Here is a 15,894-nt window from a genome sequence, read left to right as displayed (position 1 = left end):
AGCCACTTCAGAAGCCGACGCCAAAGTCACGCAAACAGTTTCGGCTTAACGTGTCATGTGTCGACGGCTGTCACTATCCATCGATTGCCTGTGAGAGTCGTGGGAAGGGGACCATACAGGTCAATGCCAACGAATTCGATTGGTGCCGACGGACACGGGACTGGTTGGAGCTCTCCGCTTTAGCCTGATGTTGGTAGCTTTCGGAGCTGGCAAATGACGCAGGAAGCGACGTACCGCGCTACCCTAGTGGATAAGCCAGGCCTGTAGAAGCGACCTTTGACGCGGTCGTACGTTTTCTGGAAACCAAGGTTACCAGCAGTCATGTCGTCGTGTTAGGCCTTAAGAACATGCGCGTGAAGAGAGCGAGGTAGAACAGGCACCCAGCGTGGACCGTCAGGGTGATAGATATGGCGGTACAGGGCGCAGTTGTCGAACTTGAATTGCGTCAGCTGTCGACGAAGGTGGGCGTTGGGCGGCCGCGAAGCTCCCTGAAGGCAGCCTATGATGCGTCAGCAGTAGGAGTCAGTGAGTTGGTGAGATATGAGCGATCCATGGTCATCAGAATGAGTCTGGTCAATAGCGGTTAAGGACAATTCATGCGGGGGAGGACGGTCCGAAAGCTTGCCGCGGAAGGTAGGAGCGGAACCATGGTATGTCGTCGTAGGAATCGGGCAGCGAGAAAGCACATCTGCGTCCTGATGCTTTTTACCACACTTGTACATATTAGTGAAGTCGTATTTTTGAAGACGGATAATCCAGCGACCAAAGCGTCCAGACAAGTTCTCGAGCGTGGAAAGCCAACATAAGGCGTGGTGGTCCGTAACGATGGTTATATGGCGGCCGTGAAGACAAGGTCGAAACTTCTGCACCGATCAAACGACAGCTAGGCACTCCTTCTCAGTGATGGTATAATTCTTCTCTGTGTGCACCAGTACGCGACTTGCGTAGGCGACGACCCTCTCACGTAGAGACATCTCGCTGTAGGAGCACCGATGCCATGACCGCTAGCGTTCGTATGCAGGAGTGTGGGTGCATTTTCATCAAAATGGCGAAGTACTTGTTCAGATGTGAGGGAGTTTTTCAGATGGGTAAATGCTGATACGCATCTCGCCGAGCAATTTGTGCAACGGAGCAGCTTTGAGGCGAAGTCACGTATGAAGCGGGAAAAATAAGAAGCGAGGCCAAGGAAACTGCGCAAATCTTTGGTCCGCTCTGGGCGAGGGAAGTGAAGAACCGCTGAAACCTTATCGGGATCAGGACAAATGCCGTCCTAGCTCACAATGTGACCGAAGACCTTAATTGTCTTGCTGGCAAAACGGCACTTTTTCGTGTTCAGCTGTAGGCCAGCGTTGGCAAGGCACGTGAGAAATTCGTCCAGTCGTTTCAGGTGTTGAGCGAAGGTGGAAGAGAAAACAACAATATTGTCGAGATATCACAAGCAAGTCTTCCACTTTAGGCCACGCAGAACAGTGTAAATCATGCGCTCGAATGTTGCGGGTGCATTGCAGAGGCAATGGCATTACATCGAACTCGTAGAGCCCATCTTGTGTTGAAAACGCTGTCACTCCCTCCCTCCCTCCACCATGCGGCGTCCACACCCGCACTGCGCATCCTCCTCCTCTTCTTCCTTCTCCTGTCTCATTTCCTATCCTCTCGCATTCCTCCTCTCCTCTCCCATGCTCCTCTTCTCTCGCGATTGCGCAACGAATGGCAACACCTGCGGCTTCGCGCGCGATAATGCGAAGCACTTAGGTCCCAATCTGGTACAAGTAGCTTAGGTTAAAGGCGTGACGGTAGGCGCTGCATACTCCGCTGGGGGCGCCACAACGCGCAGAACTGTTGTCGACGCCGTCGCATTTTATCCGCGTTCGCAACGAACGCGCGTGCGTTGGTGACTGTTGCCGGTGCCTCTGGGGCGCTCGGGAGGTTTCGACAAGATCAGCCATTACTCGTCGAGCAGCGTCGGAAATCTTACTACGCAACGCTACGATGAGTGCCACGGACAGCGCCAGCGTCAACCTAGTGTCAGCGCCGTGGTCGACCCCATGGCTGCTTCGCATACTACTCAGGTTCCCCTACGGGAAGATGGTATTTTTTTTCTTTATAGTCCTTGTGCATACTTGATCTGCGTTCATGCCTGTGCCTGAACGCAGATCAAGACTCGAGGTGTACTCGGCATTCTGCAGTGAATCCAAGCATGGTCTATGCGCGGCATAGGGTACACATCCTTGCGCGTGATCTTGTTGGGTGGCCCGGTAATCAACGCAAAACCGGACAGAGCCGTCTTTTTACGAACTAGAACGACGGGGGATGACCAAGGACTAGCGGAGGGCGCCGTTGCAGCATGTCGTCGACGTTTTGTTCAATGAGTTTCTGCTCGGCGAGAGAGACGCGATATGATCGACGGCGAACAATGGACCCGCCATCTGTCTCTATCCGATGCGTAATGACGGAAGTATGTCCCAATGAAGCGCATGCGCATCAAATGAAGCTTCATACTTTTTCAGCAATGCAGCAACTGTTGTGACTGTGAAGAGGTCACGTCGTCGAAACTAGTGGCAGCTTCAAAGGCAGAGAGAGATGCGGAACGACCACAGAAGGAGCTTCAGAGGAAGCCGCAACGGGAGGAGCTTCAGAGGAAGCCGCTTCAACAGAAACAACAGAGAGATGCTCGGATTTAGTGACGCAAGCCAACGTAGTGCCTGAAGAAATCAAGCCTCCCGTTCCATAGGAAAAGGGTTTATTATGAATAACCGAGAAACCTCTCCGTGGGTATAGCTGCTGTTTGCGCGTGGCCAAGCACGAGAGCTCCGTCCTCTTCTTTGTGGTGCTTGTTCCAACAGACTGCCCCGCGCGCAGAAGTTCAGAAAAGTTTGATTCCAGCGGGTAGGGGTGTTGAACGACCCTTTAACGGTAGATCCGCCCGGTAGTCTCGAGGTACAGGTTCTTGTCTTGCCATCCTTTCCTTTATGGAGCTCCTCTATCGAACAATGCTCCATAGTTCCCGGGCCTTGTTGGGCTCTTGTGGAAGGACGAGGTCACCTGCTTAATTCTGTCGAACGGTCGTTGACTTGGAGCTTGACATTGTTCTTTACTCCGAGAGATATTCTTTGGACCAACGTTCCCAGAAAGTTTCTTCGAGTTTTTTCTCGTTGTTCCCACATAGGTAGTATATGGCGACCATCGGCTGTGATCTCGTCGCGTGTTAGGTCGGGAAGTGTAGATATTCGCTTTACAATGAGAAAGTGAGCCGGATTGAGGGGTTCCGTTCACGATAATCGCTATAAACGTATGTGATTGGCCGGAATTGATCACAGCTTCTACTTCAGTTAAAGTTGTTTTTTAGCTGTTTCTAAGTAAGATGTCCCATGCCGATGCACTTCTTCAACGTCAGCTTGACCGACCTGATAAGTCTCTCGTAAAAACCGCCCCACCACGGTGCATGATCGGCGATAAATTTCCATTTTATGTGATGGTTCGCGATGAAGTTACCAACTTCTTCGTTTCTTGATGACTGCAACAATCTCGAAAGCTCTCTCTTGCTCTTCTTGAATGCTAAGGCGTTGTCGGAATATATAACACAAGGAAGTCCCCGCCGCGACACAAAGCGTCGGAAAGCGTTAGAAAGCTTGCGCGCTGTCATGTCTTCTACTAGTTCGAGGTGAACAGCTCTAATCACGGCGCACGTGAACAGGCAAATATACACTTTGGCGTAGTCATTTGATGTTTAACGTAGAGGGACCGGCTAAATATAGTCCTGTTAATTGAAAGGGTTCCGAAGCGGTTACTCTTTCCGGTGTAACGGTGCAGTCACTTCGGAGAAAGCCCTTGACGATGTAGCGTTGGCACACATGCATCCTCTGAGACCTTCTTGACTAACTGCCGTCCTCGTAATATCCAAATGTTTCCCTTATTTGTACAAGTGTTTTCCCGAACTCCTGCGTGAAGTTACCGATGGTGCTGCTTGACGAGGAGCTCGCAGTAAAGTGGTCCTTTGGTAAGACGATTGGATTTTTTTCATCGTATGATTTCTTACTGTATTGTAGGCGTCCTGCGACTCGAAGAACTCCATTGTCGAGGAAGCATGTCACGTCCCGCAGTATAGAATGCTTTATATGTTGGCTCATTTGAAGACGCGGTCAATTTCAGGAGAAAAGGGCGAGCTTTGAACCTTCTTTATCCAGTATCAGTTCGCCGGCTTGTACTTCTTCTGCATTCAGGGCTCCCCGGGACACTCTTTTCCTCTTCAACTTCGAGGTAAATCGCAGTATCCAAGCTGTAACACGGTGTAGTCGAGCAAGAGAGCTGTAGTTGTGAATGCCTATGGTGGTTCGGCTTGCATGGCGACTTGCAAGCATGGTACCCAATGAGTACGCTCCTCCGTGACACTCGGTGGAAGATCGGTTGAGTTCGCTCTACGGTGTGGTGGCCATTCATTCTCTTCACAAGTAAGCCAATGGGGTCCTGTCCACCAGGCTGAGTTTGTTGTCAATTCACGGGTCGAAACTCCTCTTGTCAAAATATCAGCAGGATTTTGCTTTCCAGGGCAGTGTCTCCACAATGTGATGTCTATTTTACTCTGAATCTCCGTTACCCTATGGCGAATGAAGTCTTTTCATCTCTTAGGATCGCCGGTAATCCAGTACAGTGCTATCATTGAGTCAGTCCAAAACTGCACTGATGTAATGTCCTCGGATAGCTCTTGACGCACGTAATCGTACATTCTTGCTGAGACGAGACAGGCTAGTAGTTCGAGTCTGGTAAGGCTTGTCTCTTTCATTGGGGCCAACCCGGACTTGCACAAGACTATCGTTGAGCTTTTGTCGTTCGTACTGCCTGCTGTGCAAATGTAGCAAACCGCACCGTAGGCTGATTTACTGGCGTCTGCGATAAAATGGAGTGCGTATTTGTCTCCAAGCCCTGTCGGTAGTACCGAGGAACTTCAATGTCACAGAGCTGTGGAAGTTCATTACACCAACTCTTCCATTCGTGTAGAGCGTCCAGTGGCAAAGGTTCTTCCCAGTCAACGCCTTTTCTCCAAAGGTTTTGAAAACATATCTTCATCCTTATTGTGAAAGGGGTCAGCATACCGAGAGGGTCGTATAGGCGAGAGGCCGTTTGTAGCATGAACCGCTTGGTATCAGTTCTTTGTTGAACAAACTCTATAGCGTTTCCCGGACTAAACGACAGTACGTCGGTGTCAGGATGCCATACCAATCCCAGGACTTTCAGTACTCCTGTCAGTTGTCCGAGAGGTAACTCCGGAGGTTGCGTCGATTCTGTGTCAAGAACGCGTGGGTCGTTCGAAGCCCACTTGTGTAGCTTCATAGAGGCACTTGCGGATATCTCGGTGGCTTCTGACCGCAGTTTGGACGCCTCTTCAACGGAGTCCGCTCCTGTTAAAATGTCGTCAACGTATATGGAACCCCACAGCCTTTTTGCAGTTTCGGGGTAAGCAGACGACGCTTGATCCAGATGATGACGGATGGTCGCCGCCAAAAGAAAGGGACTACAGGTCGTGCCGAATGGTACTCTGGTTATACGCGAGATGCCAACGTTAGACAAGGGTTGATCTGGCTTGAGTGCTTTCTCCAACCACAGGTAGCACAAAGCGTCTCAGTCTGTGCTGGTGATGCTTATTTGCAGAAACGCTTTTTCGATGTCTGCTACTAAAGCAATGCGATGCTTTCTAAAGCGAAGTAGCAGTCCTATGAGATCGGCATTGAGGTTTGGTCCGGAGTACAGGCTGTCGTTGAGCGAGAGCTCTCCTTTTTCATGTGAAGAAGCATCGAAGACCACCCTTACTCTTGTAGTACGGTCCTCGCGGATTACTGCATGGTGGCATATAAAAAATAAAGCCTCGGCTTATTTAAACGCGTCTGTGCGTTTTCTCGATTGTCGTGGTTGAGAATTGTCGGTTTCCATGGAAGTGAAACTACGTAGCGACGATTCTCCATCTTGACTGTGCTTTTGAAGAAGTCCCAAAACTGGGTCTGCGTCCTGTGTCTTATGTCCCTCGGGTTTAATCCCCATAATTTCTAGGTCCCAGTAATTATCTGTGGTGATCTTAAGTTCTTCCACTGCCGCTTTCAGTACTATTGTCTCGTTGCAGTGTGTGACGGTAGCACAAGAGGCTACTGGTCCGTGCAGAGTCCAGCCTAAGGATGTCTCGACAGTTTTAAGTCCGTTCTCTAAATTCCGTATGTTGCCCGTGACAAACGACCAGTAATAGTCACTGCCGATTAAGACATCGACAGCTTTTGGGCTTTCAGCTTGATCGTTATCGGTGAAGTAATAACCTTGGTGCTCGAGCTTGTCAGTAAAGTCTCCACTCGGTCGCGGAATGGATTGGTCGCAGATCTTGGTCGTGACGAGAGCATTCGATCAACAGTGTCTTGAAACTATGCCCTGAACTCAGAGTGATAGACACTCGTCGGAAAGTCTTCTCACCATGATGCCCTCCAAAATGTCCTACTGTAAGACACTCGCGATCGAGAACTTGACAATTAAGTTTCTCAGCCAATTGCTCGGTCACAAAAGTGCGCTGGCTGCCTCCATCCAATAAAACGCGAACCAGCAATTTACTATCCTGGCCGGCTGCCCAAGCAACAGCTGTTTGTAGGTATATGAGCCGTTTGCACGTGCCAGTTCCAGTCATCTCGAGTTGTACCTGTTTAGGGAATGTCTGGGGTCCGGCGGTCGATTTTATCAACCTTGGGTCACACATTGTTTCCGCATGGCACCAATTGCACTTTCCACATTTTACCTTTCTTATGCAATTTTTTGCTACGTGATGCTCCAGGGTACAACGGAAGCAGCGACGTGCACCTAGAAGGCGTTTTTTCTTTTCCTCGAGAGGAATTGCCGAGTCGCACTGCTCTGTACAATGGGTCGTTGATTCGCAGAAAAAGCAGTCCTTTTTTGACGAACGGGTTTAGCGGATGAGGTCAAAGACGCTGTGGTTGAGCGTTGATGGCACGGCTGTTTCGTTAAGGATAAAGGTCGCGAAGTGGATGTTGCGATAGTGCGAAATTCTTTATCTTTGCTCTTCAACGCGTCCTCTTGCACCGAAACATGCAGGACTGTTCGTTCTCGAGACTCTATTTCTGTTAGAATAAAAAGCAGCAAAGACTTAATGCTCGCCTTCTGTTGCTGGGTGCGCTGTGCTTGTTCGCCAGTGCTTCCAGCTCCTCCCCTTTCCTCGAAACTCTGGCGTGCGATGGTCTTGTTGAAATCGAGGACAATATCGTGAGGATGCGATTTCAGGAGAATGGCGTAGAGCATTGAAGAATAATTATCTTCCGATATCCCGAGAGTCTTGAGGGCACGTGTCTGGGACTGCACAGTGTCGTAGAGGCTTCGAAGGCCACGAAGGTCATTGGGGGATCGAACGGGTTGCAAGTCGATGAGTCGCTGCATGTGATCCTGAATGATCAAGTCGTCCTTAGCAAAGCGCCGCTTTAGAATTTCCAGGGCATCACTGTAGCAGCTCGCAGTTGCTGGAAGGCCCGCGATCGCCAATGCCACGTCGCCGGTCAAGACTGAGCGTAGATAGGTGAACTTGTCGACGTCGGTGAGGCCACCGTTGTTGTGGATCACTTGGTTGAACTGTTCCCAAAAAGGCGGCCACATTGATGGTCGACCATTGAACTTTATAAGTTCGATCTTCGGAAGATGAACACCGGGTTACAGCGTGCGTTGAACGGGTTCGTTTGACGTCGACGGTGACGTACGGTTGAGTGATTCATGAATCTGACGTATACGGTATTTGAGCTTCGCGGACGTCGCTGTGGCTCGATCATTGTAATCGACAACCCGATCAAACTCTGCTTCAGCTTCCGTGGTAGAGAGCAGAGGTACTATGTCGGAGTCAGTTGCCCTCAAGTCGGTGTGAAGATGATTGAGGCGTTCGCTAAGGATGCAAAGCTGCTCTTCCGTAACACTGTCTCGGCGAAGCGTTGATTCGATGTCGTTAATAAGCCGCGTTAGCTGCGATCTCTCCGCTTTGCGCTTGAGCTTGAGCGCTTCCATGGTTGGACTCCGCGATGAGTAGCCAAAGGTCAGTACGATGAATCGGTAGGCAGGAAGGCCCTTGGTACCTTCGATGTAGTTCGCTGTTCCGATGAGTTTCGACACCACTTGAAGGAAATCAAGCCTCCCGTTCCATAGGAAAAGGGTTTATTATGATTAAACCGTGAAACGACTCCGTGGGTTAGCTGCTGTTGCGCGTGGTCCCAAACACGAGCTTCGTCCTCTTCTTCGTCGCGCTTGTTCCAGCAGATGGGTCGAGAAACAAATTGTTCGTATAAAGCAGCTTAATCATTTCAAGTGTCTATTGCTTTCTTTTAGACTTGAGCGGTTGAATGACTAACTTCACCTAGTGGAGTAGGAGCATCGAATCTTTAAAATGTGCTGAATATAATCACAGTAACGCTCGCCTGGATTCTTTCGAGGCATTTTAACGCGATAGCGTTAAGGGCCCCGTGTCGCAAAAATCCGGTGTTGGTGAGGGAAAAAATCATTCCGAACAACCACGCAGGCCCTCCGCGTTGCGTAGAGGCGATACTGAACTAATTGAATTTCTCAAAGTAAAATGTCCCAGAAAATTCGTAAAGCACTACTTAAAACGTAACCTACAGACATGATAGCTTCGGATTGTAATTTGAACATGCGAAAAAACATAATTCTGTTACGCGGAAACTCAAAGACAAACACCTTTTCCAAGTGTTTCTACCATCCATAAAACCGATCGGCCCTCTCTGTTCTTTGAAACGACACCATCCAGATGGCACTCGCCTCCGCGCAGTCATGGCACGCGATGCGAAGGTGGGTAAAAAAAAACACCGCATATCCACGGGGTGAATCATGATGAGTAGGCAAAGCTCCGGAGGGAATCATCGGTAAACCGTGAATCTTCCGTGTAATTCGCCCAGTCTCGCCGCACTAAATCGAACGATTGACTTCCACCAATGACACGCGCCATATGTGACGTCATTCCTATTTTATAACAGCGCCCTTCATTATAATTGCACCATCTCCCGCTTAAGGGGACGCTAGCACAAACGCGTTAGAAACGTGCAGTACTCTCTAGTAAGGGGGAGAGGCCACAGTGTCATAGCAGCCGTTTACACATGCCGGAACGTGCACCGCGTTTGCCGACGCCATCACATGACTGCTGAAAGAGTATAACCCCCGTATTCATAAACGCTCCTCGACTTGAACTTGACTTGCCACCGCCTTCAACGCGTTTCGAACGCGCTGCCCAAGCCGGTGTTAAGTCAAGTTCAAGTTGAGGAGCGTTTATGAATACGGGGGTAAGGCGGAGAGGCCACAGCGTCTTACACCAGCTTCTTACACGGGCCGTAACGCGCTAGCAGAAACGCGTTAGAAACGCGCAGTCTTTCGTTAATGTTGGGTATTTATTGTCATCGTGGTGCGTGTGTCCATGTGCGCTTCGTGGCGTAGTGGTTAGCGCCGCGCGTTCGGAAGCGAGGGGTGCCTGGTTCGATTCCGCGCTACGGACACAACTTTCGGATTGTTTTTTTTTTTCATAATAGTAGACGTGACTACCTACTACGACGACTACTATTACTACTACTACATACTACAGAGGAGGGACAGGCCCACACCCTAAGGAGCTTCGCCCCTAAAAAATCACCACCCCTTCCCCTCTCAAGAAAATGGGGGTAAACGAAGCTTGTCGTGCGTGTATCTGACCTTCGTCAGGGCAATGTTCGGAAGCCGTCGCCTCGGGATTCTCTGCTCGTCGCTGACGGCGGGCTTCGGCTTCGGAATCCCTCGCCTTGGGATCGGCGGCTCTTCGCTGACGGCAAGCCTCGGCTAGGGAAGCCCTCACGCTATAATCGGCACGTCGAGAACGAGCCCTTTCCCGAGCGAGTTCACGCTGGCGTTCATCAAACGCAGCTTGCTCCTTTGCAGAGCGCACCACGCGTGGCCTTCCCAGCTGTTCGCCGAAACTGATCTGAGGCGAGGGAAGCCCGGAGGAGCGCGCGCCAACCCGCTTTCATTCCATGTCCCGAGGGCCTCGTTACACACCAAACGAACCTGATTGATCGCGCGCGTGTCACGTGATCACGCGTGTAGCATATCCATTGTGGGTGTGCGCCGCATGTGATCTCTTTCTTTTTTTTCTCTATTTCGTTCTGTCTTCCTTCCTTCCTTTCTTTATTTCCTTTCTTTCTTTCTTTCTTTCTTTTCTTTCATTCTTTCTTGTCCCTGGTATGTGCCATTGAGCTTGGACCCTTTCTGCATGATCGCCAGGATCGGCCCACTTTTCAGCGTGACACCACCACCACCACCACCGACACTCGTGGGCCTATAAAGCTTCGCTTAAAAAAATGAAAGCTGCGGTTGCCGGGAAGCGTGAGAAGCAGTCAGGGATCTTTAAATTCTATCACGTTCCGCTCTTAAAGGCGAAGCTTAAGCTTCCTCCAAATTTTTTTCTTACTTTTAACGAGGGCATTACAAACTAAGCATGCGTATTTCAGTACGAAACTAACTAATAATAACTAGCAAAGCTTTTGAAGCGCAGCTTTATATATGTCTAGACGAAATCAAATATGGCTAGGCGAAATCGCCTGTGTACAGAAAACCAACATCATCAGCATTCGCTTGAGTGTCGTATTCTTCCGCAACTGGCTCGTTGGCACCCCTCGGGTGGCGCTCGTGCTCGTGCTCGGCACACGCTCGTGTCACTGCTCCCGCGTTCGTCGTCATCGTCTTCTTCCACAGCTGGCTGCGTTGCCACTCATCATTACAGCGTAGAATTTCACTTCTCCTCTGTCGTCGTAATGGGGAGGCCGCGCTTACGGGGGTATGAGCCATTGCTTAAGGCGGTATAGGTTATTGATTGTCGTGCGCAACGGACGGATTTAATTTTGAAGCAATATAATTTCGAACATTCGCAAGGGGTAATGGCGCGTGAATGCTGGTAACTACACCGCCGAGCAAACTGGAGACATCGAACGCAAGCGACAACGGAGGACTGCAGGCATACCGTCAGTGGAATCGTTCTCTCCGTCGCAGCCGAACGTGTGTGTAACCTTATACTTGAAGCATACTTTAATGAACCCTCGGAATTAACCCAGTAATAAACACCTTGGCCGCATGTTTCAGCATCGCTGGTTAACCATCTTCACGGAGAGGAAGGGCCGACGAATTTTTTTCACGTTATTAGGGGCCTATTAAGCTTGTCCCTCTAAATGCATATTTCAAAAAGCTAGTGAGCAGATGTAAAAAACGTGAATCTTCCGTGATAAAGTGTTATCAAGCGTCGTCTATTTAAGAACTGGAAGTGAACACATCTCGCTGATGGCTCCATGATTGAAAACGCCAAGTACATGTATAGATGACTCTAAAGAAGCCGGCAAATGCATTTCATAAAGAACCCGTAATAAATTTAGAAAGGCTCGTCATCTAACATGTATGGAATCTGGCTACTGCGTATGAAATCTCTCGCTGATTGGAAATCGATTTGCACTCGACGGGCTTAAATCCGTTGGCCTCCGTCCTGCACGAGTTAACGACGCGTGAGGACAACTTCAATGCTCTCTCCTTCACCACTTCAAGTTTCCTCGCTCTCTTTGCTGCAACTACAATTCAACGCCACTGCCATGTCTCAGTTATGGGCCCATGTCCCTTGCCTAAGCTGTTTCCCGGTTGCTCGTGCTTCCTCCTTTGTTCGTTGTAGCCTTCATTTCCGGGCAATCGTTAGCCTTCGCGAGTAGTGGCTGTGATTACGTCGCCTGAGTTTTTCTCACTTGAAATATAAAAAAAAAACATTACCAAATCAGCTGGAGCTCTTACAAATTCAAAAATTTAATTTTTTGCTTCGAGCAATATCTGAAAGTTCTGTTCGCTTTTTTTTATTTGCGCATGGCACAAATTCAGCAGGATTTCTTTTTAATATTTCGTTTAAGTTTATTGGTTGGCTAACCACACAACCCCCAGTGTTTTTGAAAGACTAGATTGAGAGTCGTAGATAAAACATTTACACTCGAAAATTTGCATGCAATCTATTGTTGACCTTCATGCAAATAGGACTGCTTTTTAAGATATTAAGCTTCGCTGCAGAGAATTCAAGATTGAAATTACTTCCACAGTAATTTTTTAGGGTCTCATTCATTTTGGTTTCGTGGTAAATGCGCTCAACGTTGAATTGCAACTGTATTTGTGGGAGACTAGAATCCACCTCTCTAATGCGCTAAATGTTGAATAACTTCTGTATTTGTTAATGTCTTGAGTAGTCTTGTTTTAGTATTCTGTCGTCAACTCATCCAAAATAAACGGAACCTGGACTGAACAGCATGTGACAAATAGCCCTGTTTCTAGCACCAGCCCTAGCTCATTTTCTTGTTGCGTAAATATCGTAACATCAGTATATTATCGTTTGTTTTCCGATATCCAAAGGCGAATGAGCAGAGCAGCGGTATTTTCACCCAGGCATGAAGCGCTGGAGGTATAGTAGCGGCGCCTGGTGGCGGCGAAAAACGTCATCTGGGTAGTACCAGCTTGGTTAGTACTGAGCCCTGGCTGTGGCGAAGCACGTTTAGAGCCCGAGTTTTGCGCCGATTTGCACTTGCCTTTTATTGTTATTAGAACAGCAAGGTGGTCCGAGATGTCATTCGTTATTGAACCGAAATATCATTTGTTATATTTCCGCTTACAAAGCATAAGTCTGGCAGCGACTCACAGTTGTGTTTTCTGGTAGGCTTACGGAAAATCTGTAGGAGCTCAAAATCATAGGCAATGTCGAAAGCTTCAGTTCCAGATTTGGAGGATTGAGTAACCCACTTATTGTTTCCCACATTAACGTCGCCAGCAAGGATTATTCTGTCATCAATTTTACCGTGACACTGCATAAAGACCTAAGTTGTTGAAGACCCTAGGCCGAAGAGCCAGGGGGTCCATAGAAGGCTCCAAGTGCGTATCTTACATTGTTACACATATGCTTTATAAAACAAGGCTTCTACATCCGGTACATTGGTCATTCTAAAAAGCTGAAGGGAAGCTTTATATAATATGGCAACTCCTGCACCTCTCCTGTTATGATCTTTATGAAATATTTTGTAATCACTTGGGGTTATTTGGCTGTCGAATACGTCATCCCACAACCACGTTTCTGTTAGCACGACAAGTTCGGGGTCCTGCAAAGCCAAAAGAGTTTCAAACGGCACTACTTTCACAAGAATACTCCGAAAATTAATACTTAAAATTGTGGTTAACGTTTCCTTCTGACTGACCGGGAACGTCAGAAGGCATCCCGATGTGAACGTCCAGACTTGTAGATGACTGTGTATGAGCATTCTTGAAGCCGTAATGCCCAGCGTCCAAGGCTACCCGCGGGATCTTTGAGCGAAGATAGCCAGCAGAGAACGTGATGGTCAGTGATGACGGTAACAGGTCTGCCATACAGATAAGCGCAAAATTTTGTGACGGCCCAAACAAGAGCGAGGTATTCTCTCTATGAAATGGAATAATTGCGCGCAATGGCGGATAAGAGGCGGCCGGCATACGCAATAACACAGACCTGACAGCGTTCTCATTGAGCCAGAACAGCGCAAATGCCATGGCTACTGGCCTCTGTATGAACTTCAATGGGAACAGAATCGTGAAAGTGAGCCAACACAGGTGGCGCAGTTTATAGTGCGACGAGTTGCGAAAAGGCAGACGCTTGGGGAGGACCCCAGGTAAAAGGAACGTTTTTCAAGGGCAGGCATGTAAGACGCTGTGCTATTTCTGCAACGTCTTTCACAAAGCGAAGGAAGAGCTTATGTCAAAAAGCGAGCGGATGTCTTGTGAAGAACGGGGCTTTGGAAAGTTGGTAACAGCGCGTACTTTGGCAGAGACAGGTCGGATGCCGGCGGCATCAACAAGATCGCCAAGCACAGCGATCTATCGGTGGCCGAAACAGCGTTTGGAGCAGTTAAGTTGAAGCCGAGCGTTGCGAAATAGCTGCATAATAGCCGAAGCTCGTTAGAGATTACTAGGGATTGTAGGCGAAAAAACGAGGACGTCGTCAAGGTAAAATAAGCAAGTAGACCACTCGAAACCGCGAAGGAGGGAGTCCATCGTTCAAATGTTGCTGGAGCATGACACAACCCAAATGGCACGACTAAACTGGTAGAGCTAATAGGTTGTAATGAAGGCGGTCTTTTTGCAATCCTGCTAAACGGCAATTTGCAGATAGTCGGAACGAAGATCTATGGAAGAACCTTGCCTTGCGCCATGAAGAAAATTGAGTGCATCGTTTATTCGCGGCATTGCTTTTTTTGTAATCTTGTGCAGGTGCCGATGGTCGATACAGAACCGCCAGGTATTGCCTTTTTTTCTAACAAGCACCACAGGGGACGTCCAAGGACTCGTAGATGGCTCAGTGATGTCCTTAGCATTTTCTCAACTTCGGTTTGAATGACACGGCGTTCGGAAGCGGACACTCGGTAAGACAACACACATGGATGGGTCTGGCATCCCCCGTATCGATGCGATGGATTACGAGCTATGTCTGGCGAAAATTCCGCAATAAAAATACCTTAACATTGCGCTAAGACGCTAATAAGCGGTGGAGATCTTCGGACTGAGATGGGGAGTGGTCAGCAGCAGTCATGCCATGAAGAGGGTCGTCAAGCGTAGTACTTGTGTCCGGGCTTTCAGGTGACGACTGTGGAGCATCCACAGTCGGGGCCAGAGGGTCGTGTACGTCTAAAGGTGATATGCTGCCCAATGTGTTGCCTTCGGAAAGAAATTGTTGGGCGCTTCCAAATTTAAGAATATGTATACACGCCCGGTTCTCCGCAACAGTAACAACAGAGTGAGGGAGCACAACACGTCACGTCAAAAGAACGTCTAGAGAAGGCGTAATCACGTAGTCACCATCACAAACAAGGGACGGATGAGCAGTCAGTGAGCGCAGAATGGGTGCTCAGGAAGTCATGGCCAAGGATGACGTCATGGGGACACTGTTGTAGAACAACAAATACAACTTAGGTCTGGTGGCCAGCGAAGCTCACTCGTGCAGTGCACGTGCCAACGAGGCAAGGTGTACTGCCGTCGGCAACACGAACGACAGGCAACGAGGTGGGCGTAAAATTATTGCGGAGACGACGAGAAAGGCGGGTGCGCGGGACAGATAGTTTCACCCCAAGGTCAATGAGCGCCGAAAGAGGCAGGCCGCCCACTTCTAGAATCAAAAGGTTTTGTCTAGAAGCCAGGGTCAACAGAGGATTTCCGGGTCGGTTCTTCAACGCAGCATTACCTCTGGGAGCTGGACTGGTCAGTTTTCCGAAGATGGACGACCAGGGTATGGCGACGGCGAACGACGGGGCAACAGAGAGCGTGAACGCCGGTTCTGTGGGGATGGCGAGCGGTCGTAGCGTGGAGTCGGGGCAGGAGCATCAGGGTGTGGTGGGTCATTTCGAGCACGAAATGAAGTGGACCGGGCAGTAAGCGTATGTGGGAGGAGGTGACGACGGCCGGCGATAACCACAATGGCGGGAAATATGGCTGATCCCAATGCGGATGAAGCATATTAGCCTGTCGTAACGGGTGCGTCACTGGTTTGGATCGTGGTAACCGGGATAGGTCGATTGTTGGCGGGGAGGTCGAAAGAAATTGCTGACCGCGGGGAGACTTACAGCGCAGATTGGAGGAATGCCCTCGTTCGCCAGCTCTTCGCGAACGACGGCTTGGATCAGCGATACTGGCGGTCGGTTCTCGTCGACAGAACAGGCCTCGGGAACAGATGGTGACACGGCCTCAATCTCACGCTGCACAAGAGGCAGCAAGCTTTCGGTACCAGGCGGCGGGACGCCCTCACACATTGTGGCAGCGGCGGCGTTAGGTAGCCGCGCGAATTGTTGCGTGGCACGATGGTTC

At 49.4% G+C, this 15,894-nt stretch overlaps 1 protein-coding gene across 1 annotated transcript in view; it reads right to left on the bottom strand.

Moving 5' to 3' along the window:
• Positions 1-445: 445 nt before the first annotated feature.
• The window catches only part of LOC119440184 (uncharacterized), a 149,615-nt gene continuing 134,166 nt past the window's right edge, over positions 446-15,894 (bottom strand). The window contains exons 32-34 of the mRNA XM_049662797.1: positions 15,654-15,785; positions 7,144-7,608; positions 446-499 (exon numbers count right to left, since the gene is read on the bottom strand). Coding sequence (XP_049518754.1) covers positions 446-499; positions 7,144-7,608; positions 15,654-15,785 — 651 coding nt within the window. The remainder of the gene's footprint in view (positions 500-7,143; positions 7,609-15,653; positions 15,786-15,894) is intronic.

This window comes from Dermacentor silvarum, chromosome 2 (genome assembly GCF_013339745.2).
Source record: "Dermacentor silvarum isolate Dsil-2018 chromosome 2, BIME_Dsil_1.4, whole genome shotgun sequence".
NCBI lineage: Eukaryota > Metazoa > Arthropoda > Arachnida > Ixodida > Ixodidae > Dermacentor > Dermacentor silvarum.
This window is presented reverse-complemented; position numbering and strand designations above follow the sequence as displayed.